Consider the following 23,999-nt stretch of genomic DNA (forward strand, 5'->3'; position numbering starts at 1 on the left):
CAAGCTGGCTAGACAAAGTTGAAAACAATCAATTTCATTTCCACCCCCCCAGGGACTGAGCTCCTGGGTACCTGACATATGGCATTTCCATCAACAAAGCAAACGCCACATGAAAAGCCTGCAGGTTGGCGTGAAAGCAGCGGGGGTGGGACGTGGGGCCCCTAAGAGTGGGATTCAAAGGCTCCAGGGGCCTCCCCACTGCACAGCATCTCTGTCCTGGTTTGTCCCCACTGACCCCCTGAACAGTCAGGTCCTGAGTCCCTGCTATGTCTCAGGCACTCAAGGGAGGCAGAAGGAACAAAGTAGGGCCCTGTCCTCCAATTAGTCAACAGTATAGAAAGGGGCAACAGGGTCAGGGACCTTTGTAGGGTCATTTTAGCCTAGAGATAGGATCCCGGGCCCGGTGCAATGGTGTGTTGCCTGAATGCAATGACTTATTCTCTGACTCCATACTCCACTGAGTCATGGCTTCTATTGTTCTGAATCTTGTCACTAACCTATGCTGACAAGAGACATGTTTCCATGCTGGTGCGGTGAGAGACAAGGATGCAGCACCTGCTTTTGAGGCATTTCATTGTTGGTGGCAGTTCAAATTGTGAGGCTTCCAAGAGTCAGGAACACCTGTAAGATGCTCAGTACTGGAAGCACACAGTAAGCTAAAAATAAGATCATACAGGAGAAAAACGTGTAGGGCAAAAGTCGAGCACATATGTGCATACCTATTGGACTAATGCAAGCAAATGAGAGAGTATAACCCATAATCTGCTCACTAATAAATGAACAAAAAATGCCCAGAGAGGCGGGTCTGCCACGACCTCCTCTGCTGGACCCGTGGCATCTTACCCTCACCGCTGCATGGTACCTGTACAAGGCCCTTATTCATCCCCGCCTACAATCCTTGAGGCAGGCACCATTCATATGCCCACTTTTCAGATAAGACACACTCTGGAAGATGAAGTTACCCAAGGCCACAAATCTGAGTGGCGAGCTCAAAGGAACCTGCGCCTGCCTGCAGCTTCTGCCTCTGCATACCCTGCATACCGAGAGGCCTGAGCTCCATTTTCTTACTCTTTCTATCTGTACTCGGATTTCTGTCTCCTGTCTCCCAAGTCCTGCATCTACACCAGTGACTTGGCCCTTCCATCTGCAGAACCCAGAGTAAGAAGAGCAGGCCCTCAAAGCCGGCCAGGGAGCGTGAGCTTTCCCTATTAGTGTTCAGGGACTATGAAACTTGGTGTTATTCGAGTCTGACAATAACCTATAATATGGTATTACGTACGTTTTCAAGTGAAGTTAAATAACGCACGCTAAGTCACAGTGCTAGCAACAGCGACACACAAGTTTCCAGACCCTCAAAGAATTAAATGACCCAACCTGACCAAGCAGGGGAGCTCGCCCTTGTTTCTGCCCTCCCACCTCCCACCTTGTTTGTGCCCCTCCGGCTTCACCTTCCCGGCCTTCCGGGAACCAGAGGAACCCACCCACGGAGCTCACTCATGCACTCGCACCGGGCAGTGGCTATCCTCCTGCCCCCAATGAGCAAGCACACCCGACAACTCCCTCTGGAGCCAATGCCAGGGCCAGCCTGGTGAGGGAAGCAACGTGAGGCTCCTCCCACGGAGAGTCGCCCTATATTTTAGAACGCCATCTCGCTCCCCTTGACCTGCTGAACCCAATCCCAAAGCAATGGAACCTTTGGCGCACAGCTGGCAGTCCCTTTACCCTTCCGAAACCTCCACCTCCCCTCAAAATATCACCAACCAACTCAGAATCAAGGGTACACGGTGTGGCCTCTTCAACACCTCCATAGTCCTGGCTGAACCCACCGATTTAGGACAAGCACTTCCTCATCCTCATTACTTTGTCTTTCTCCTCATTACGAGAAAAACAGAACTGAAAACATATCGGATAGGACCGAGGCCCTGAATGCCACAGCAAAGTAGCAGAAACACTCTGCCTTTCCAAAAAGAACACTGAACAACACAAACGGTTATTAGCCCTGGACGTGAGCCACGCAGCCGGCTTTACAGAGGGGCAAAGCCTGCCCGGGCAAGTTCTTCCGAGTCCCTCTGACAAACCAGTTATAACATCAAACATGCTGATCTTGGCATTTAACACCAAACCCAAGGCAAAGGACAGACTTTTTTTTTCTTTTTAAAAACTTGAGAAATCCGTTTCCCTCCTTTTTGTCACAAGAGGAACTGGAACCTCTTACTGCTTCCCACCTCTCTGGTGTCAGGGTCCCATAACGTAAGCTGTGTTTCTAATTTCATTCGCCAACACTACTTGATGCTCATGGCCTGAACGCTGGTAACTACAGTTCTGAATATGCAATGACAAGATTTAACTGAAGAGGGGGCCAATTTGCTCTAACAAAAAGCAGCAGAGGGGGCCGGCCCCATGTCATAGTGGTTAAGTTCAGTGCGTTCCTCTTCAGTGGCCCAGGTTTGCAGGTTCAGATCCCAGGTGTGGACCTACACACCACTCATCAAGCCGTGCTGTGGTGGTGACCCACATACAAAATAGAGGAAGACTGGCACAGATGTTAGCTCAGGGCAAATCTTCACCAAAAAAAAAAAAGGCAGCACAGCTCACTCTGGGCATCTGAAGGTTTCACAGTCACAGTTTTAGCTGATATTCTGCTGGAAGCACAAATTCAGACCTCTTGCCCAATAATGGGGTGACCACCCAGCTTCTACCCCCAATACAGGCTTCCCATTCTCTTCTGTGCAAGGACCCTCTGGGAAAAACCCAAAAACACAATGCTTTTTAAATGAATGGCCATGAATTAGGAGAAAACCCAAGCAAAAGGGGAAAAAGTAAATACAGGGTGAGAGAGCACCTATCAGACACACAAGAAAGTCCAGATTTGTGAAAGTAAGGATTTGAGCAGGTCATTGTGTGAATCACGTCCCGGGCATTTGGGCTCAGTGCTGTGCAGAACAGATCCAAGCAAGGTGGCAGCCCACAGGGGCCTCGGGTGGCATTCTCTGCACCTGGGAGCAAAGGTAAGCCTCTGAAGGCAAGAGCTGCTTCCTTTCCGATAAGGGTCCGATAAAGCAAAGGCGAGTGAGGCAGCTCAGGGACAGAAGGGAAACCACGAGCAATTCAAGTTCTGGACTCAAGGCCAGGAGCAGGAGCCCACACAGACCAGAAAGATTGCGTCTACACACACAGTCTCTCTCTCTCTCCCTCCCTCCTCCCTCCCCTCCCCCCCCCATCTCCTTGCTTTAAGCCTCCATGGCTGAATTCCAGCTCCACTAATTACATCAGACCCACCTTTCACCCCTCCCACCCCCTGCTGCAATTAGCCCCATTCTCTGCTTCCTGCTACACAGGGAGGTGCAGGATAAAGTCTGGGGCCAGCTGCTCCCTCCACGTCAGTCCCACCCACCCACCGCCCAACCCCGGAAGTGCTGGTTTCAGAGGTGCCTGAAGCAACCCAGGCCCTCCCTCTGGGGCTCCCCGCTGGTGTGAAAATCTGGTTAACAAGGGGTAGCACGCCCAAGCAGGGGACCCTCGGGAAGCAGCAGTCCCAGCCTGGCCCACCACGGGGGCTTCTGGCCCAGGATCCAGCCCACCCTGCTGTCGGTGCAGATCCTGCCAACCTTCCCAGAAGGCAGTGCGCCCACAGGAAGTCATCTCCCCACACAACCGATTGTAGAAAGCTTGATTTTTAGAAAGAAGTTTCCCCAAGCAGCTGATGACTAAGAAACCCTGCAGCTCTCTGGGGCTCCTTCTTCATCTCACTCAATGAGCCTTGCTTTCCTCATCTGTCAAATGGGGAGAGCAATGTCTTCCTCACACTGACGGGACTAGAAAGCTCCTAACTAGAGCCGGGCTCACAGGAGGCACACAGTCATTCCTCTCCACCTTCTGATTCAGGCACAGAGCTCAGCCCCAAAGGCCCTGGTTGCTGTTCGACAGGCCTTGAGAGCGGTTCTTCTAAAAACAAAAAGGAGAAAAAAGAAAGGAAACCAAGTACAACTGGCACTTGGTCTCACATCTTGCAGAGACAAAACCTGCCTCTGGCAAGGTCTGGGACTATGGGCACCAGACCAGTGTCCTCAACTTGGTTTCCCCCATCTCTGGCCAGCAAGACACCAGGGTCACTGGTCAGGAGTAAGTCAACGCCTTCCTTTTACTATGGAAAAGGGAATTCTAGTGGTCCTAAAAGCTGCTGCGCTCCCACGGCCCCTGTCCAGCTGACCCGGAGCTGCTGCCACTCAAGCCCCATGGCCCTGCCCGGAAGCCTGGGGGGCAAGCAGATTGGCTCAGCTTTCCTGGGCCTGGGAAAGCGTTAACCCCGAGATGGTTGCTCTGGGCAGGGCACCCAGCAAGCTGCAGTCCACAGCCCCACTCGAAACTCGTCCCCTCTCTCCTCTGCGCCTGCCTTGGTCCAGGCCCCCACGACCCGCCCTGACTCCCCACTCCCTCCTGACACCAATCCATTCTCAATATGGCTGCCAGAGTTTTCTTTTTTAAACTTTCCCTTGAAAAATTCTCCAAAGCCTCCCCAGTCCTCCAGGATGAGTTCAAATTCGTTAGCATGGCACCCACCCTCTGGCAGCTTGCCATCTTCCCAGACTCACGTGTCACCACACCCCACAGACACTCCAACCCTCAGCCACCCCAACCCTCAGCCACCCTGAAGTGACTTCATCAGTCCTCAGGCTGTTTTCTGCCTCTATGGTTGTACAGGTGCTGCTCCTCTCCCAGGACACCCGCCAGGTACCCCATGTGCCGCCAGTCCAGGTCCTTGCCAATCCCTCAGGACCCAGCTGAAGTGCCACCCGCTTCGGAAAGCTCCCAACGAGCTTCGCTCATGCCCAGGCTGGGGAACCCCGTCCTCGTCCTGTGCACACACAGGTGTTGTCGTGGTTGGTTTACCCTCCTCTCTCACCCCACCAGATGTGAGCCTCTCAGCATGGAGAAGAAGAAGAGAAACAGAAAGCAACCGAACCAGGTGACCCCTGGCGAGTCACATCCACCACTCTGGGCTACCAGAGCTTTCTCATCCCACATTTCTTCACACTACGCTAGAGAGGTGGAGGGGACAGGAAGTGCGCAGAAGGAAAGAGGAAAGGAGGGGTCCACACAGACCACTGGCCTCCTCAGGCTCACTTCTCAACAGTCTGGAAGGTTCTCTCCTGAACTTTGGACTGACAGCAAACATTGACAGGGAAGCTATAAGCCCCTGGGTCAAGTTGGTGGCAGACACACGTCTCCGTCTCCCGCTGGTGATATGAGGGGCAGGGCCCTCTCTGATGATGGCTTCCCTGTCCTGGGGCTGCACCACCCGCGTTCTGTCACGCGTTCTGTCACCGTGCCACAATGGCCTGTGGCTGTCCTGCTGGAGATTCCAAACCAGCATCCAACGGTTCTCCAACACAAGGAAATTCGCCCAGGAGAACGATAAAAATAATCTCAGACCTTCACCCGCATGGCAGAGACACGAATCGTCAGCGTTCAACAGCAATATGGAACACTGCATTTTAACAGACACCTCACAACGGGGGAAGGGGGGGCACAAACGGGCAATTCAGCAAAGAGAAACAAAAGGGCTGTAAAAAAAGCAATTTTGGCAATAAGTAGCAAAAGTCCCCCATGTACTCATGCCCTTTGACCCAGGAATTCCATGTGAGGAATTTATCCTAAGGAAATAAGACAAGTTGTTGAAAGACTTATGTACCAAGTATATTCACGGCGGTACTGTTATAATTCTGAGACAGAAATAACTCAGTATCAGCGAGAGCTGATGAAGTGCCGTGTAGACACTAAAATTCATATTATGAAAGAATATTTAACCACCTGGGAAAATGCTCACGTCGCAGTAAATGAAGACAGAGGTTACAAATAGTATGAATGATATGCTCCACACCTTAAAACAAACATAAATGCAAACACGAAGTCAGAAAGCACAAATATCAAAATGTTAACAGTGTTACCCCTACATGAGATAATGGGCAAATTTTCTATTTCCCAATCTGCAATCAGAAGATATTTTTATAATCCAAAATAATTACTTTTCATTTCCTCAGAACATAGATAATAAGCTACAAAATCGAGACTATCCATCTCACAGCCCTCCTCCTTAAAGTCAAAAGTGGAGACAGTAATTTCTCCCCTGCGAATTCAAGACAATGTGTTATTCATACAGCAAATTCCACTTGGACCTGTAGATATGGCCGGAGCCAACTATAAGTTCCCTTGCTATATTACTACGTTCCCACCAACAAGGTCAAATGTACATTTCCTTCTATTCTTACTTTTGACAAAAGTCTTTCATTTTCCAAACTGAGCATGCACATTTCTAAAGATAATGCTAATTTTTAGTAGTCAGTCCATGCTTATCTAATACAACTGCCACAGAGAGCTACCAGATGTCAAAAACAAGGCTGAGTGGGCAGAAGGTACTGGTAGCATATGGAAGTTTTATCTAAAGATACCACACAAAACCACATGTGTGTGTGTATACAGATATACATACATATATACACACAGAGCAAAAGTATAAACCTGTCAACTAGATACTCACTAAATTAATGACAGGGCTTCCCTCCAGGGAGGACACAAGGGTAACTGGCCTCAGGGGAGGCATACTGAGGACTTCCATGAGAAAAAATTTCTTAAAAAAAGGTCTGAAGCAAATATGAAAAATATTCACATGTGTTCATATTCATTTTGAACAACAGAAATACAAGTGTCCATTATAACCATTTGTGTTTTTTTTGGTTTTTTTTGCTAAGGAAGATTGGCCCTGAGCTAACATCTGTTGCCAATCTTCCTGTATTTTGTATGTGGGTCACCACCACAGCATGGCTGCCAACAAGTGGTGTCAGCGTGGGTCCACACCCAGGAACCAAACCTAAGCCACCGAAGTGGAGCATGCCGAACTTAACACCCAGGCCACAGAACTGGCCCCTTGTATTGCTTTACTTTTAATTTTTCAAAGCAATGAAGGAAAAAAAGAGATTACAGAAGATAAAGCAAGCCCAGACTATTTCTTTGGCTGTTTCTTCTGAGATAAAGAACAATATTCTGGTCTGTTCTGGCATTCTGACCTTGGCGTGAGACCAGAAGTCAGAAGAGCTGAGTTCAAGGAAGTTGTAAAACCAACCTCCTCAAGGTGATCTTAACCTCTCAATCTTGGCCGTCTCTGGCCATCAGGGTTCTGCAGAATTTCAAGCCCACAAGGGCCCATCCTCTTCTTGAGAGATGAGAGCTCAGGGGCCCCAGAGATGGAAAGCAGCCTGTTTCAGTGCTTGGTCAGTGAGAAGAAAAGCTCAAAGCAGCAGCAAATTTCCCCTTTCGGAGTCAGTCCTGCAGGCAGGTCCCCACATCCACCCCAGGGTCCTGATTCCAGGATAGATATCCTGGACCTGACAACACAGACGCAGGTCTCCATCAACACACACTGAATTTATCCAGGCCACTGTCTGAAGTGCTTCCCACCAGCATGAAGCCACAGAAACCACACACGACAGTGAGGCTGTAACTGTCGAGAGAAGGAGCAAGATCACAGGTGACCAGGGCAGGAATGGCAGTGGGACACCAGGCACAACCCCCAAAGAATAAACACGCACCAGCCAGTTGCTGCACAGGAGACTTCTGCTTAGACCAGTCTTGTTTTCCCACAGCTCCACTATCAAACGAACAAGTATCTAATGTAAATACTCGAGGCTCTGAATGTAAAAAATGAGCCATGCTATAAATCCAAATCTTAACTTAAAAAGAAAAAAAGACTCAGATGAAAAAGAGCTTGGCTCTTGAACAAGTAAAACAGGCATCAGGTGACACTGGGCTCAGAGCTGACCAGCCAGGCGGCTTGAAGCAGCACACAGTTCTGGTCCAGGCTCGTCTTTCCTCCAGGCCTCTCAGCAGATGTCCGTCTGCAGATGCTTGTCCTGGGGCTGGTGCCCCGACCTCGAACTGATCAGCCTTTTCATCTCTGAAATGCAGAGACTGAACCAGGCGCCCTCCGCAAGGCCCTGTCCAACTCTGGCTTTCTCTGCCCCTTCCCAGCAACTCCCTCAATGACCACCCTGCTCCCTCTGGTCACCTTCTCATCATTGCAGCCTCTCCTCAGACGGCTGCCAGGACCCTGCCTTTCTGTCCCGGGGAGGATGAGGTGTGCACGTCTGCTGTGCGCGATGGAGAGGAGTCACCTGGTAAGCACTGAGCACTCTGCCCCAGGAGACCTGGCTGACGGTGCATCCTCTTGACATCACTGGTAACGCTCTAACCCAGTGGTTCTCACTCTGAGGAGTGTGCATCAGTCACCTGGAGGGCTTGTTAAGACACGATTACTGGACCTCCACAGCAGGTTTAGGGAGCGGCCCGAGGGTCTGCATTTCTAACAAGTTCCCAGGCGATGCTGCTGCGCTGGTCTGGGGACCACATTCTGAGAACCACTGCTGTAGCCCACTGATTCCCAACCCTGTCAGAGGATGAGACTCAAACAGTTGGGCAACTTGTGAAAATGCAGACTGCAGGTTCCCACCCCAGAAGAGTCCAAGTGGCAGGTCAGGGGGAAGCCTGAGACCTGGGTCGAGACACTGACAGTCAGACTGAACCTGGTACGCCGGTTTTCACCCACCGTCTGTCCTCTGCCCCAGAATAAGGTCAGGGACCCTTTGTCTCACCGGTTTTGAGAGGCAAACTTGAGCTTCCTTGTGAAACAAGCCCATGCCATTCAAGAGAGGCCCCTGTCCTTCCTAACTATCCCTGCCCCATGGAGCCTCAGAAAAGGGGACAGCCAGGGGCACAGAACTGCTGCTTGGCAGACAAGACCCAGGGCTGGATTCCGTGACCTCGACGCGTCTACTGAAAAGCCACAGGCGAAAGGGAGTCCCACTCACGCGGGGGGTGACCTCTCACCCCCCGGCCACCCCAGTCAAAAGAAGGAATGACATCTGTCTTGCTCATTCCAAGGCCTCCCACCCTGCAAGGCTACTTTCACAAGGAGATGTTGGGCGGGACTTCTTTTGGAAAACTTTCTTGAACGTCTCTTACAATAATAACCAGTTATGTTTATGCTATAATGTCAGGTGGGAGGAGAAAAAGGCAGGATATGCAATTGTATATAAGGCATGACTGCAACGGTGTAAAACAAAAACTATTCATGCAAAAACTGGCAGGAAACACTAAAAATGTTAATAGTGATTGTCTTTGGGTGGTGAGATTATGGGTGGTTCTTTCTTGCTTGCTACTTGTTTGTTTTCCAAGCTGTTTATAAAGAGCACATGTTCATTATATGACCAAAACTTAACTTTATTTTACAATAAACTGGAAGGAGGAAATACACAGTGGAACACGGCCCACACCTAACCTGTGTCAGCACCAAAGGCGAGTGTCCTGCCAGTTTTCTCCAAGTAAGCAGGACTGACTGAGGGGCAGGGACGGCTGTGCAGCCTTTAGCAAGTGCTTTCAGCAAACCCTGACTCTGGGCCAGGGCTGAGGCTGCCAACACACCCCAGCCCTCCCTCAAAGAGCTAACAGCGCAGAAGCAGAACAAGGATGTAGGCTCCTCTCTTCTATCTGTGAGTCGTTCTGGGCCCTGAGAATGGACCAGCCCTCTTTTCCTTCCTGTGATGGTTTCCCATCTTCTGGAACACTACACAGTGCCCCAAGAGCAACAGACCACCTCTGAATCAACAAAATCTCAAGCCGAGGTCGAGCCCCCCTTTGGCCAGCCCAGACCAGGACCGTCAGTGCTGCCGATGACCACCGGCGTGTGTCCGACTGGACTGGCAAGACTGGAGGACAGCATCTGCCTGGCCAGCCAGCTTGCAGCAAGAGCCTGACTGCTCCACGCTGCTCACGGAGAGCTGCAGAAACCTTCCCTCCACCTGAGACCGTCACCTCTGCCATCAGGGAGAGGTCACCACCTCCCAGACACACCTGTCGAGAGCTCTCATCGCTGGTTCTGGCTTGCCTGGCAAGCCTGTTTTGAATCTGAATTTCTTTCTCTCTCATGTTCACACCTCCCCGGTTTTGATTCATCTGAAACTTGGTGAAGGAGACCCTCATCCAAGCCGCTGTGGAAGATGCTGACCCTGACAGCTGGAGGACAGAACTCTGTCGTGCCTCCATGCCCTCCTCCACCTCGAACACCCTTTCCCCCTCTCTCCTTCCCATGACCCTCTACACATGGAAACTCCTACCAACTCCACTCAGGGGTCCTCTCCTCCAAGAAGCCTTCCCCAGCCACCCTCCCCGCCCCACAACACAGCCTTAGCTTTGTGGCCCCTAGGACACAGCATCGAAAGCACCTGCCTAACATGAACGGTGCCCGCAGATAGAGATCAAGCCCTGAGCTCTTGCTGAACAGCCAGCACAGCCACCAGACAGCGCCCTCCGCACCCAGACCAAGTTCACGGGCAGCACTATTCTCCTTGCCCAGCTTCCCCCGCATGTGGGTGTCATGAAGGAAGGACTAGCTGAGACCCACTGGCCTACAGCATGCCCGTCCCTGAGTGCGGCTCCCCTCAGACAAGGAAATGAACCCACTTCAGCCCCAGATCCAGCTCTCTCAGGCCTCCCCCTGACCCCCAGCCCCCTCCTCAGTGCAGCCTGCACCTGTACCTAAAAGGATGCGGCTGGTTCTAAGCCTCCCAGAGGCTGCTCAGAGCCCACGGTGCTGACTGCCAACGGTCCAGGGAATGAGCAGAGGTGGCCTGCTGAACTGGCCATGCAGGCAAAGTGTCCCAGCACTGCAAGCTCCCTCTCATGCCCCAACCCCAGTGGGAGGAGGACGGAAAACCCAGGACACTGTCCACTCCCTCCCTCTCCCACCCTTTTTCTAATTACCGTTGAATCAGATGGGCTCCTGCAGCCTCGGCAGGAACATGGCCCAGCACACAGCCCAATGCCACAGCACAAACTCAGCCCAACAGCCAATCCGGCAGTCCCTCGGCTGACCTCAGAGCCAGCAACCACTGCATGAGGGCAGAGAGGGGAGCCCTGGCTGGCCTGAGGGCTTCCTCATGTTCGCAGGGACCTCACGACTCTGAAAATGCTCCCAAACCCCAGAACCAAGACTAAGTTACACCCCAGGAAGCTGAGTGCTAGGAACAGGTCTCAAAGGCAGTCTGGCCAACGGGTCAGTGAAACCCCAGCATGAATCTGGAAGGGACTTGTTCTTGAGCAGTGGTGCCCAAACTGTGTTCCCTGGGGTCCTGGGAACCCATAGAGATGCCCTGGAGGGAGAGGAGGGAGCTGAGCAGAGGGCACTAGGGCTCCCCAACCCCCAAGTTAATCAGTCATGAGGGCTTCACCTGACATTTCAAGAAAACTTACATTTGGGGAAAAAGTTTCACTGCTAAGAAAAAGTCTGAAACCCAGGGCTCCAAGGTACACAGCTTAAGCCCAATTCCCACCAATGTGGCCACATGAAGATCATGAATATCCTCAAAGATTCTCACCTGACCTTCCCAGGGCTGGGATGGGGATTTTAACAGCCCTTCTCTATCAGGCCCACTTGCCTGACCCATCAACTATCACTGAGACACAGCGAGCACTTGACAAGTGGACACTCCACACCACAAACCCCGATGCTCCCATCAGTAAGCTGGCGGCTCATCAATTACATTCTTGGGCCAGATGTAACCCTTCTGTGCTCCCTTTCTCTCCTTCAACCCTTTGAATTCTCCTGTACAGACACACTGAGCTGTGTGTGATACCACATCAGAGTGCCCCTCACGGAGCGGCTCCAGCCAGTCCCCATTTGACTGCACGTTTGGGGCCACAGCTGCGAAGTGAGGCTTCACTCTAGGGCCCTCACAGCGCCAGGCACGATGCTTTACACATAGCTCAAAGGACAGTCACTGGACAAAGTAAAGTGATCCAACATCTGACCCTTCTCACAATGCCAAAAAAAAGGATGCAAGTGAAAACACACTGAGCATCCGCAAGCAGATGCCTAACCGTGAACACCATTTCCTCTCGGCTTCCTGTGGGGAAACCGTTCGAGTGACGATATTGCCAGACGCACCAGAGGAACTCTGGGGGAACAGAAAACCGCCTTACCTGGTAGTAGGTCTTAATGTTTCTCACCAAGATGGTCAAGTTCTGAATGCGAAGGTTCACGTCGTTGTTGACATGCTTGTTGATGCGTTGATTTGTTGGCCTGGGATCTCTGGCGGAAAAAAGGTGAAAGTGGAAATTACATCTCCCAGCATTTGTCACATCTTCTTTCCCAGAAGAGTTGGAGAATTTGGTCCTCTCCAAGCCTAGGTTACTATGAGGCTGCGACAAGTGTGACTTGAGTCAAATCCTAATTCTGCCACTGCTAAGCCGAGGCCCTCAGGGGAGACACATCACCTTCCCACTCCCCAACCCCAAGTCCCTAGCCCACCACAGTCCCTTTATCAATGTTATTTCCGTTCCGACTGCTGGCATCACCCATAACAACCACCAAATGTCAACGCAGACCCAAAAAGTTACACTGTGTAAAAATCAGTAGTCTCCCCAAAAACATATTTCAGGATTAAAAGCTGAACAAACCAAAATATGTGAAATATCAAGAAAGATAGAAGAGGGGGGGAAAGGGTACATTTCTGACTTAATAAACCAATAAAATCATTAATGTTCCATTTTACGTGAGTCCCCTCCTTGCCACCTGAATTGGTCTTGGGCTGGTCCTGCTTGTGCTTTACATTCCAGGGACACAACTCTATCTCGAAAAAACCGACATCATCAGTCTGTGACACTACGGTCTACAACCTCCCCTAAGAGAAATGCTAATAGAGACACAAATAACTCATGTAGGAAACCCCCAGTGTCATTTATTTTCCAATCTCAGGCAAAAGTCAGGACTGGTTGTGACGAAACTAGAAACTTTAATCAAGCGATATATAATTTCATTCATCTATGTACAGGACATTTCTCAAAATTCTGTGTCCAAAAAGGTTTCCTACTTAAAGAGAACAGACTCAAGAGAATGGATTTAGCTTCCACCTCCCTGTGTAGTGCACGCTGGTTTTCCTAACAAAGCCCTCCCTCCCCCGTTCTACTGTCCCAAGACACCAGGAAGGACGTCTAATTCAAATGAAGGCCATCTTTACGGTTTCACGTGTCATCCGAGGCCTGTGATAAGGGCGCTAAGCCTCCTGGGGGCTGGTGTGACAGAAGACAGGCAGCCTCTTCCTCCTTCCTCAGTAAGCAGGTCCCTCTACAAGGAGGGCAGCACAGGAAGGGCAGTTTGGAGAGTTATGGGAAGCAATCGCAATGCCATTTGGCTCATTCAAAGCCAATAATTAACAGAAAATTGACAAACAGAAAAAAAAAATCTACACATAGAAATCATTTCAAATGTCACTGGAAGTACAATTTTTTTAAAAAACACAAGCTGTTTAAAATTCAACCGTTAAAGTAAATATTTGATAGATACACTATGAGTCCCTACACTGTACTGTGAGCATGCAAACCCCCCTTACACATTACATGCAATCATCAGCCACAGATCTTATGTCGGTCATCCTGTATTCCCTAAAATAGTCACACGGGTATCTTGGGGCAACCAGAGGACCGCTTTTCAATGGTCACGTGACAACATTTCTTATTGGCCCCACAAGGTAATGAAATCTGGCCAAGCCATCTACATGTTACAGGCTTCTCTTGGAGCCATCCATGACAGAGAAAATAAAGGTTAGCACTTCAGTGGAAATTAATTTAGGAATAGAGGAGGCATTCAGAATTTAAACCACAAAGGCATTTTTAGCCGCAGAAGTGTACCTAGCCTTACAAAATAATTTATGCTAAAGGTACAATTCTCCTTTTACGGTGTATAACTTAAGAGATAAGAAACAATTTCATCAAGTGACAAATGTGCTTCTTAAAATAGCAGAACTCAGAGAACTGTAGAGCTTTCCGTTTTATTGTTATTGTGGTCCCAGCTTTCATTTAAGTCAGCCGGGACCACCCCAGGAGGGCCTCGGCGTACACGGGGATGTTCACTGCACGTGCACAGGAACCACACACACCCAGGGTGGGGACCTGGGCGTCTGTAGGTGACAGCAGGGAAGCCTCTGACCATCCCTGCTTTTCATCTCCCCAGTTCTGGGAAGCAACAGCTAACTGAAATTGTACTCCAAAAGAGCCTTGACAATTACTATCTGAGGAATTAGACTAATTATCATGATCATTAGTGCTCCCTCCTCTAACTGAGGCTCTCAGGGTAAAGAGAGGTTATTAGGAAACAAACCTAAAGAAAAGTCAACTACAGTTGAGGAAGGCCTATCCCCACTCTGCCCAGTGTAATCCCCACCTCTCCTTGTGGCAGGAAATGGATCAGGAGCCACTGATTCTGGTCTGGGTCCCCCGACTGGTCAAAGTTCTTTGGGCCCAGTATGCTCATCTGTCACATGACTACAGGATGCTCTCAGCCCTAATAAGCTATCATGCTATGAAGGTCAGGTCTGCACTGGCAAACTTAGACTGCACCTGGTCCTATATCCCAGGAAGAGGACATCACAGGACCTCTACACAGCTGCACCTTCCCCGAAAGCCGACACTGGTAACAAGGATCCCCTTTACCTGACAGCCCAGGAACGTAAAAGCCCAACAGCCCTGCACGTTCGAGGACAGGGACAGACACGGGTGCAAGCATCTGATAACTTGTCCAAACTTGGAGAGTTCCCAGTCCAAAGTGTGGGGCCCCCAGGGCTGTCTTCATAAAAACTTCTAACTAGAAAAAAGGAAAACAGCTCTCCCTAGAACTTTAAAGAGAGACTTATAATTTGGGTTTATAGCAACCTTGCTCCCCTCCTTTGTGAAAAAGCTGGCCCCTAACTTTTGGTCATATTCCAAAGACTTCCTAAATTTAAAATTGAATCAAGAAACTATGTCTTGGGGGCCAGCTCCATGGCTGAGTGGTTAAGTTCGCGTGCCCTGCTTCTGCAGCCCAGGGTTTCGCCACTTAGGATCCTGGGCGCAGACATGGACCACTCGTCAGGCCACACTGAGGTGGCGTTCCACATGCCACAACCAGAAGGACCTACAACTGAAATATACAACTATGTACCTGGGGGCTTTGGGAGAAAAAGGAAAAATAAAATCTTTAAAAAAAGAAAGAAAGAAAAAGGATGTTAACAGTATCATGAGCCCAATTTATATAAAAACACAGTAGGAACACATATTAACATAGATACCACAGACAACACCTGGAAAGCACCAGAATATTAATACTATTACCTCCACATGGTAAAATTATATTTTGGCAATTTTTATCTTGCTCATCTGCATGTTCCTACTCCCCTACAATGAACATGAATTTTTTGCATAATTTTTAAGGACTCAAAGTCCCCAAGAAGAGTATCATATGCTACAGCCAAAAAAGGAAATTCAGTTCATGAGTAAAAATCTTTTTTCGCTCCAACGCTTTTGCACCAACACAAATTCATTCAACTAACAAGTGTTTGCCCTTTTATCCTCAGCTTTCACTTTTGCAAAATGGAAATGTAACTCCACTTCCAACAGGTTGGGGAAAAAAGACTATCCTTCAAATGCTTTTGAGAAGCTTAAGAAATTTTCCCATTGGCCTGAGGATATTTCCAACCTCTGAATAATGAAAATAGTATCTGGAATATTGCACCAGGGGTTAGAAAGGAGTCTGAAAAAGCAAACTGTGCTGGATTTACCGCAGGCCTTGCACAGGCACAAGCTCTTGGCCGCAGTCCCAAGTCCCCAGGTGCGCTCAACACCACCTCATCAAGTGAGCTGTCCACTCTCACACGTGCAGTTGTACACGGGCAGACACACACAAACCCAGCTCTGGGCCTCACTCTTACAATAACGATGACTGACCATTTGTTAGGCATTTTCTATACGCATATTTAATCCTCCCCAAATCTATAAAATACCATCCCCTTATTACAGATCCGGAAATTGAGGCTTAGGGAGTTGAAGTAATTCACCCCAGGTAACAGCACTATGAAGTGGCCTAAGGATGGATTTGAACTTGTCTGCGTGATGCTAGAGTCAAAGCTCTTCAATAATTTTCCTAGGAGACAGTGAAAAAGGCGCCCACAGTGAATCAGACACCTCGGGTTCCCTTGGGTACCAGGAGCACCCAGAGAAACTGCATTTACACAGGAGCCATTCAGCAAGCTTTCCCATGCATCTCCATCCACACCACTCAATGCTCACTTTCATTCAGGAATTGTCCTGGACCTGGGCCTCCCCTGAAAGCTGAGCTCACAGGGCTTTCCTGCCTCCGGGCACTGATGTCACCGGGAGGCCAGGGCCAAGAGACTACTACCTACTACACAGGCTTCTTCAGTTGCCAGAGACAATGCCCAGGTGCAGTCACGTGACCCCCAGCCAGCCTCCATATGGCTCTGAAGTGTTAGGTAACAAGGCTCTTATCCGAGCTCCAGCAACCCAGTAAGCATGCTGCTGTCTGCAATTTTCTCAGGTCCTACCAATTTGGGGAGAATTTATCAAAATAGGTGACTAGCACCCAGCTGGAGCTACTAGCATGGGACATAAGCCTTATCACTTATCTGCTAGCTAGCCTGACGCTCCTCCATTTGGCAGAAGTGAAAACAGAGGCTTAGCTTGAGAACAGCATTAGACTCGTGGGTCCCAGAGTCCAGTTTTACTCTAGATTTTCTTGGGAGAGGGCTAAGGCTAAGGATTATGCAGTAATCTAGGAGACTAAGAATGCGGGAGAAAGGCAGACTGAAGAAAAAAAAAAAACTTTTATGGGGTGTCCCAAATCCTTTCTGGATTAAGATGGTATATGTATAACCGACACCAACACCTGTTAAGTGGCAGGCACTGCGCTAATTGCTAACACATCATCCCATTTAATCCTCACAACCATCTCTTAAGGGAGGGACTTGACTTCCCATTTTACAGATGAGGAAACTGAGGTGTTGAGTGATGTGCCCAGCATCACACAGCTGGTAGGAGAGAGACCTAGAGTTCGAACCCAGGCTGGCTACCTAGGCTGTTGACGCTAGGGTGGAATTCTTTTCTTTTTCCTAATTGAGATATTTTTATATAGAATAAAATGCATATATCTTCAGTTACAGCTCGATGAGTTTTGAAAAATAAAATATACGTCAATCAATATACAGAACATTTCTTCCTCCCCTCGAAGTTTCCCTGTGCCTGCTTTCCAGTCGATCCCCATCCACTTCCAGGAGCAAACAACGTTCTGATTTCTATCCGTGGAGCAGGGTTCCTCTGGTCACCCTATCAGCAAGCTGTGTGCTACTGGAGCCACTCTCTCCTTGATTTCCTCCTTCTGGAAAGCCACCCAAACAGCTTCCCCGTAGTCCCTTCCTCTGTGCCTGACCCCGGCCAGAAGGACCCAGAGCACTGCTTGAAGCCTCAAGCGCTGCAAATTTATCAGTTCCCACTTCCAGAATGATCACCTTGGCATGTCCAAGAGGAGAAAATAACATTTAAAATTGTCAAGAGGAGGAGAGAAGCCCTTCAGACTGAATGTAGCCACCGGCCAAGAGTGAACAAGAGATGAGCTGGCATTTCTCAAAGGAATGGTCCAACAGGCTCTCCTGATTTACAAGCAAGTGGTAAACGCTTCAGGAATTCCAAAGGTCAGGGGAGAAAGAGAAACAGTCTCAGGGCTTTTGTTCTCCCCTTCGCCTGGGTGTAAAAGCTGAATGAAAAGGCTGGGGATACTGCTGGCTTTTTTAATTAAACAGTCTTGGGCTTGGGGAAGGACAGGTTGAAGTTATAGTGGTCGCTGCACCAATGGAATCCAGTAATTTTGGGGGTCTACCAGAATGGGGGGGAAGAGTTGCCAGAACTTGAATATGCCACCAGACAACCCCAGGAAAGCTCATTTTCATCAATGTTCTCAGAGAAGTGCTGCCAAGGCTGACAACAGATCTGCCGTTTCAGAATCTAATCAAACACCAGATTGGTAGTGACTTAAAAAAAAAAAAAAAGACATTAAGACCCAAGTGTCTCTCCCACAGCCTGACACCAAATGACTTATTAACACAAAAGGAGCAATGTTCTCAGGGTAATTTTTTAAAACAGGCCTTTTTAGGTAGATCTATTTAAATCACTTTCTGAATATGCCAAAGCTAACTGCTGCTCCTCCTGCGTGGGCCACAAATGAAGCCGATTCTCATTAGCTAATGGGTTCAGGCTCAAGTAGGACAACTTGCTTAGTCGCAGGTGAGCATAAGGGGATGATCCAGAGAGAACATTAGGATGTTTTATTCTGCTTCAAGCGCCTGTGAATCATACTGACGCTCAGTTCCAATATGTTCCCTGCAGTTTCTGAGTTAAAAACAGACTACAGTGGTAGGAGCCAACACCTACATGTGGCAGGCTGTCAATCAGACAGATAGGCCCAGGAGAACTCAGCAACAGGAAAGGATGTGGTCAGACATACACGCTAGCAAGTTTAACTTCCACCAAGACCCTGTTTAAGCTGCACGCTTCAGAACCAACAGCACCACAGCCTTCTGCCTCCCTGTGCCTCTCCTAACAGTGACTTGAAATCCAGTCCCTAAGATGGGACTTAACCAATTGCACTTGCTATGGGGCAACTGAAAACGGAAGACGAAATGAAAGAGCTCAGAACACAGCCGTCCTAACCTAGAGTGAAATGTTATAGTCACTCACCGATGCTTGCCACCCACCCCTGACACTTCCTGTAACCAAACACTCTCCGTTACAGTTCCTTGCCCCCCAAAAGAAGGTTTTTTCATTTCATGGCTCAAACCACAATTAAGTATCGGAGTTTGAAGTCAACGGCACTGCCCACCATGTGGATGACAGTCATTCAATCCCAAATTTCCTTCATCAAACAAGCTGCCGATCGGCTGTCCTGGCCCTGGAGTTCTTCAAACGCCCACGAACCCCCCACGAACGCCGAAAAGGCACCTTAATATTTACTGTGGCTCCACGTGCAAAGAACCCTCCTGTTGTAACCTCACATTCCATTTCCACAACCTCAAATTAAACTTTCTAAAGCACCACTCATTCCTTCCTCCCTGAAGAGAACTTACATTTGTAACATGATTTGGTTCAAAAAGATGCCGTCCGCTAAATCCATGTACATTGTCAGGTTGTCCTGGCTGCCGCTTCCGAAAGGGCCAAAAGTTTTCACCTGCGAGGGGACGCGGAGAGAAAAGCAGGAAAAGTCACCTCCACGCGCACAGTCTAAAGCTCTCCAGGGCAAAGGGCGGGCAGGGCCCATGTGGGCACAAGGGGTCCCCCACGCCCAGCCACCCTTCTGCAGGCACCAAGCCCAGCCTTCGCCGGGGCCCCTCTCTCCTCCCCGCGCCAGGCAACAGACGCGAGACAGCAGGAGGAAAACTTCCTCGCCACTTTCCTCCAGCTTCCCAAGGCGGAAAAAAAATAAAAGGGACTTTTCAATAAATTTCTCACGTCTCAAATCCATTGGAAATCGCTGCGCTCACCCCAGTCTGTACACGTTCCCACTCGGAGTCCCCACCGCCATCCACCCGCTGGTCACAGGGGTTCAGGAACTACACGAGGGTACTTTGGGGGAGTGGGTCCTTCTCGGAAGTGATCAAGTCCTGGGGGTCGGGGTGACCACTATGACCCTGTCGCTCCAGGGCCGCCAGCCCAGCGCCCCGGCGGGCACAGGTGTACCCGCTCAGCCCCTGGCCGGGCCGGGAGCGCCCGCTCCAGAGTTGGAAACACCTCCGGACCCCGGAACGCGGACCCCGACCCCGGCTGGGAGCCCTAGCTGAGGCCCCCGCGCCCCGGGGGCTGGTTACCCGGGGCCCCGGGCGGATCGGGTGTGCGGCGACCGCCGGCGGCCGGGAGGGGAGCCGGTGCACCAACAATGGGGCGGGAGCCAGGCGCACTCACCCAGGTCACCAGCGGGCTCTGCAAGAAGAGCTCCATGAGCTCCGAAACGGTCACGTCCATGCTGAGGCTGCGCCCGCCGGCTCCGCGCCCCGCGCCGCGGCACAAAGCGGCTCCGGCGGCTCACGGCGGGCGCGGGGCTGCGGCGGCTCGCGCCCGGGAGACAAAGGCGGGGCGCGAGCCCACGTTCCGCAGCTTCGGCGGCCCCGCGCCCCGCCCGGGGCTGGGGGAAGGGGAGGGCCCGGCGCTCGGGGAGGAACAATGCGGGCGGCGGCCCCGCCCCTCGGCCGCCCGGGGCAGCCGGCGCGCCGCCTCGCGGGGCCGGAGCCGGGAGCCGGGGCGCGGGCGCGGCTGCGCGGGGCGGGGGCGGCGGGGCGCACGTTGGGGTGGGGGCGTCGGTGCGGCGGGTTCCGGCGGCCCGCACGTGGGCCGCCCCGCGCGTCTGGGGCCCCTGCACGTGGCGTCTCCGTGCGCGCGTGCGTCCGCCGCGGAGCCCCGGTGCCAAGTGCGGGCCAGGGCGCGCGGGCGGTGGCCTCTCCCTGTGCCTCCCCGGCCGCGAAAGGGGTCTGCGCCGCGCTGTGTCCGGATGCTGGGGCCACAGCGGAACCCGCCCCCGAGACTGCGGTCTCCGGGCAGGTGCAGCCCCCCCCCCAGATGCCGCCGAGAGGCCCCGCCCGGGCCGGTGGCAGGAGAGCCAGGCCCGCGCGCCCCACGTGCCAGAGTCGTCTCGCGGGCAGGCGGGGCGCAGGCCCGGAGGTCAAAGGAGGAAACTTTGTGTTGAGTTTAGACCGTAGGAGCGCGACCTCTTGCGCCCCACTGTGCCGCCTCCCGGCTGCTTGCCTTCTAGAAGTTCCCGCAGGAAGCCCGTGATGGGGCCGCAGCGACCTGGGCCCGCCCCAACGGTGACACCAGTCCCCCCACCCCCAACACCACCGCCCATTTGCCGGAGAGGAGCCAAATTCCGGATTCCAACTTGGAGGACATAGCAGCAGGCGACAGGAAAAAGGGCAAGGGCCCCAACGGCATGGAAAACAGCCCTGGGCCCAGACCTCCCTGCTGGCAGCTGCGGTGGACCCGAGTTCCGGCCCGTCTCTGCCACCTCACCTTGGGCGGGTAATAATTTCACGCTACGATTCAGTCGTTGTTCAAAGCACTGTATACGACTTATCTAATCGAATCCTCACGCGTTTCCCAGAGAGCCAACCGCTGCGGGGTTGACCTGAAGGCCCAGCGCCATGCTTGGCAAGTATACAGTAGGCACTAAAAGGCTGCCAGTTGGGTTCGTAATTTGAAAGTTGGCTCTGTCAAGTGTTGGGGCTGCGGCATCTGCCGGTGGAGTGTGGCATTGCAGCGGAGTTCTGTCGCACCTTGTGGGGCTGGCGAGGGGGTGAGATTGTGGCCCAGGAGACAACTGGGCAGTTAGGGGTCCCTAAAGAGAAGTGTGGAAGTCAGGGTGATAGAGAAGAAGGTGGGAGACTTCGGAGGAACTAAAATGTCTAGCCTATGTGGTTTTCTTGTGCACCAGAAATTCATTAATTCCTTAATTGCCCATGTGGGAGAATCGATTGGAAGATAGGTATAATGTGTATGCACACCATATTTGTTTAGAAGGCCCCTGTTTTGTAAAGTAAGGGGTGGCTGTGCGGCCAGGGTTTTTTTTTTCACATTGACCCCCAGTCTTTTGGAAAGACAAGAAGGAGATCCTTAAAGTTATTTATTTGATAAGCGTCGTCTTTCACGCTAAGAAATACGTTGGACAAACGCTTTCTGACAGTTGTGGTGAGACATCTCATCGTGGTGAGCCAATTTGTCCCTGGGGACATTGACAGTTCCTGGGCCACAGCCAGGTCGGGAATTTCTGTTTTGGGGTCAGTTTGCCGCTGTGTTGGTTCGCGATGGTTGATGTATCAGCGGTTCACTGGCTTGACCCACCTCACCTGATTCAGAAGGAGCTGTCTCAGCATCCTTGTTCCCTGTGAGGCAGGGGGTTGGGTAGACTGGGTGGTGCCCAAGTGACAGGCTGAGAAGGCTTCAAAGGGCTGGATGACATGGACTAGTTACTTGCAATAGAATCTCTTAATCCCTTGGATCAGAATAAGAACATTTTCCCTCTATGGCTTCACAAGATAATTTAGAGGTTCACGATGGTACATGTAGATGAGTTTGTAAAGGGAGGTAGTCACTGTCTCTTCCTCATCTTCTGCCCCGGTTTTACCACTACTTAATAAGCATTGTTTCCCCTATGTCTGCATCGGTGGGGGCGTGAGCTTCAGGGAGCACACACACAGACCATCTTACTAACCCCTCGCCAATGGCCCTCCATCCCCCCACCATGCCCCTTGGCTTTCACTCCATCTGTCTGAGACCTAAGTCTTCATTTTAAATTTTTTTCTTGTTCATCTCTACCTAAAAAATAATTTCTCTGCTTTATACATTGCTCTCGACTGCAGTATTTTAATTATATTCTTCATTCTGATAAAAGAGTTTTCTCCCCCTCTCAGAAAATGCTGGCTCAGCAGTGTAGGCTACTGGCATCTCTGTGTTACCCGATAGGAGCTTAAATTATCTGTACAAGTTGCGGCCGGAGGGAATGGCTATTTGTTAATGTGTCTCTGTAGTTGATTTTTGTCGTAATAAGCATATATTATGTTCACGATTTGAAATTCTTTTGTTGTGTTAAGATACATATAACATAAAATTTACCGTCTTAACCATTTTTAAGTGTGCAGTTCAGTAGTCCTAAATACATTCACGTTGTTGTGCAGTCATCACCACCATCCATCCCCATAACTCTTTTCAACTTGTAAATCTGAAACTCTGTGCCTATTAAACAATAACTCCCCATTCTCCCCTCCCCCTAGCAGCCCCCATTGTACTTTCTGTCTTTATGAATTTCACTGCTCTAAGTACCTCCTGTAAGTGGAATCATACAATGTTTGTCTTTTTGTGACTGGCTTATTTCACTTAGCATAGTATCTTCAAGGATCATCCATGCTTGTAGCGTATTGCAGAATTTCCTTTTTTTTTTTTTTTGTGCTGAGGAAGATTTACCCTCAGCTAACGTCTGTGTCAGTCTTCCTCTATTTTGTATGTGGGTCACCACCACAGTGTGGCTGCTGACGAGCGGTGTAGGTCCACGCCCAGGAACCAAACCCAAGCCGCTGAAGTGGAGCATGCCAAACTTAACCATTACGCCACAGGGCCAGCCCCAGAATTTCCATTTTAAGGCTGAATAATATTCCATTGGATGTATAAATTGCATTTAGCTTATCTATTCATCAGTGGATGGACACTTGGGTTGCGTCCATGGTGAGTAATGCTGCTATAAACGTGGGTGTACAAATATCTCTTCGAGACCGTCTTTTCAATTCTTTTGGGTCTGTACCCAGAAGTGGCATTGCTGGATCATATAGTAATCCTATTTTTAACTTTTTGAGGAACCTCCATGCTGCTTTCTACTGGGGCTGTACCAGTTTACAGTCCCGCCAGCGGTACACAGGGCTCCCTTTTCTCCACATCCTCACTGGCATTCGCTCTTATCTTTGATAATAGCCGTTCTAACAGTTGTGAGGCTATATATCTCATTGTGGCTTTTTTGTTGCTGAGGAAGATTGTTGCTGAGCTATCATCTGTGCCAGTCTTCCTCTATTTTGCATGTGGGACACTGCCACAGCATGGCTTGATGAGCAGTGTGTAGGTCTGCACTCGGGATCCAAACCCGTGAACCCTAGGCTGCGAACGCAGAGCACTCAAACTTAACCGCTACACCACGCTCATTGTGGTTTTGATTTGCATTCCCCTAATGATTAGTGATGTTGAGCATCTTTTCATGTACCTGTTGGTCATTCAGATATCTTCTTTGGAGAAATGTCTATTCAGGTCCTGTGCCTATTTTTTAATTGGATTATTTGTTTTTTTGCTGTTGAGTTGTATAAAGTTCTCTATATATTTTGGATATTAACCCTTATCAGATATATGATATGCAAACATTTTCTCCCGTTCAGTAGATTGCCTTTTCATTTTGTTGATGATTTCCTTTGCTGTGCAGAATCTTTTTAGTTTGATGTAGTCCGATTTATTTGTTTATTTTAAAGATTTTGTTTTTCCTTTTTCTCCCCAAAGCCCCCCAGTACATACTTGTATATTCTAGTTGTGAGTCCTTCTAGCTGTGGCAT

The 23,999-nt window shown here is 50.3% G+C and overlaps 1 protein-coding gene across 4 annotated transcripts in view; it reads right to left on the reverse strand.

Annotated features, from left to right (window-relative positions):
- CCDC88C (coiled-coil domain containing 88C) overlaps positions 1-21,133 on the reverse strand; it is a 132,532-nt gene extending 111,399 nt beyond the window's left edge. The window contains exons 1-3 of one of the 4 annotated variants that reach the window (XM_070594429.1): positions 20,929-21,133; positions 18,996-19,096; positions 12,031-12,139 (exon numbers count right to left, since the gene is read on the reverse strand). In XM_070594429.1, the coding sequence (XP_070450530.1) occupies positions 12,031-12,139; positions 18,996-19,048 (162 nt within the window). In that variant the 5' untranslated portion in view covers positions 19,049-19,096; positions 20,929-21,133. Of the gene's footprint in view, positions 1-12,030; positions 12,140-18,995; positions 19,097-19,827; positions 20,123-20,928 lie in introns of those variants that run through there. The other 3 variants (XM_070594428.1, XM_070594434.1, XM_070594432.1) reach the window with 3 other exon arrangements.
- Positions 21,134-23,999: the final 2,866 nt, after the last annotated feature.

This window comes from Equus przewalskii, chromosome 25, assembly GCF_037783145.1.
Source record: "Equus przewalskii isolate Varuska chromosome 25, EquPr2, whole genome shotgun sequence".
Lineage (NCBI taxonomy): Eukaryota > Metazoa > Chordata > Mammalia > Perissodactyla > Equidae > Equus > Equus przewalskii.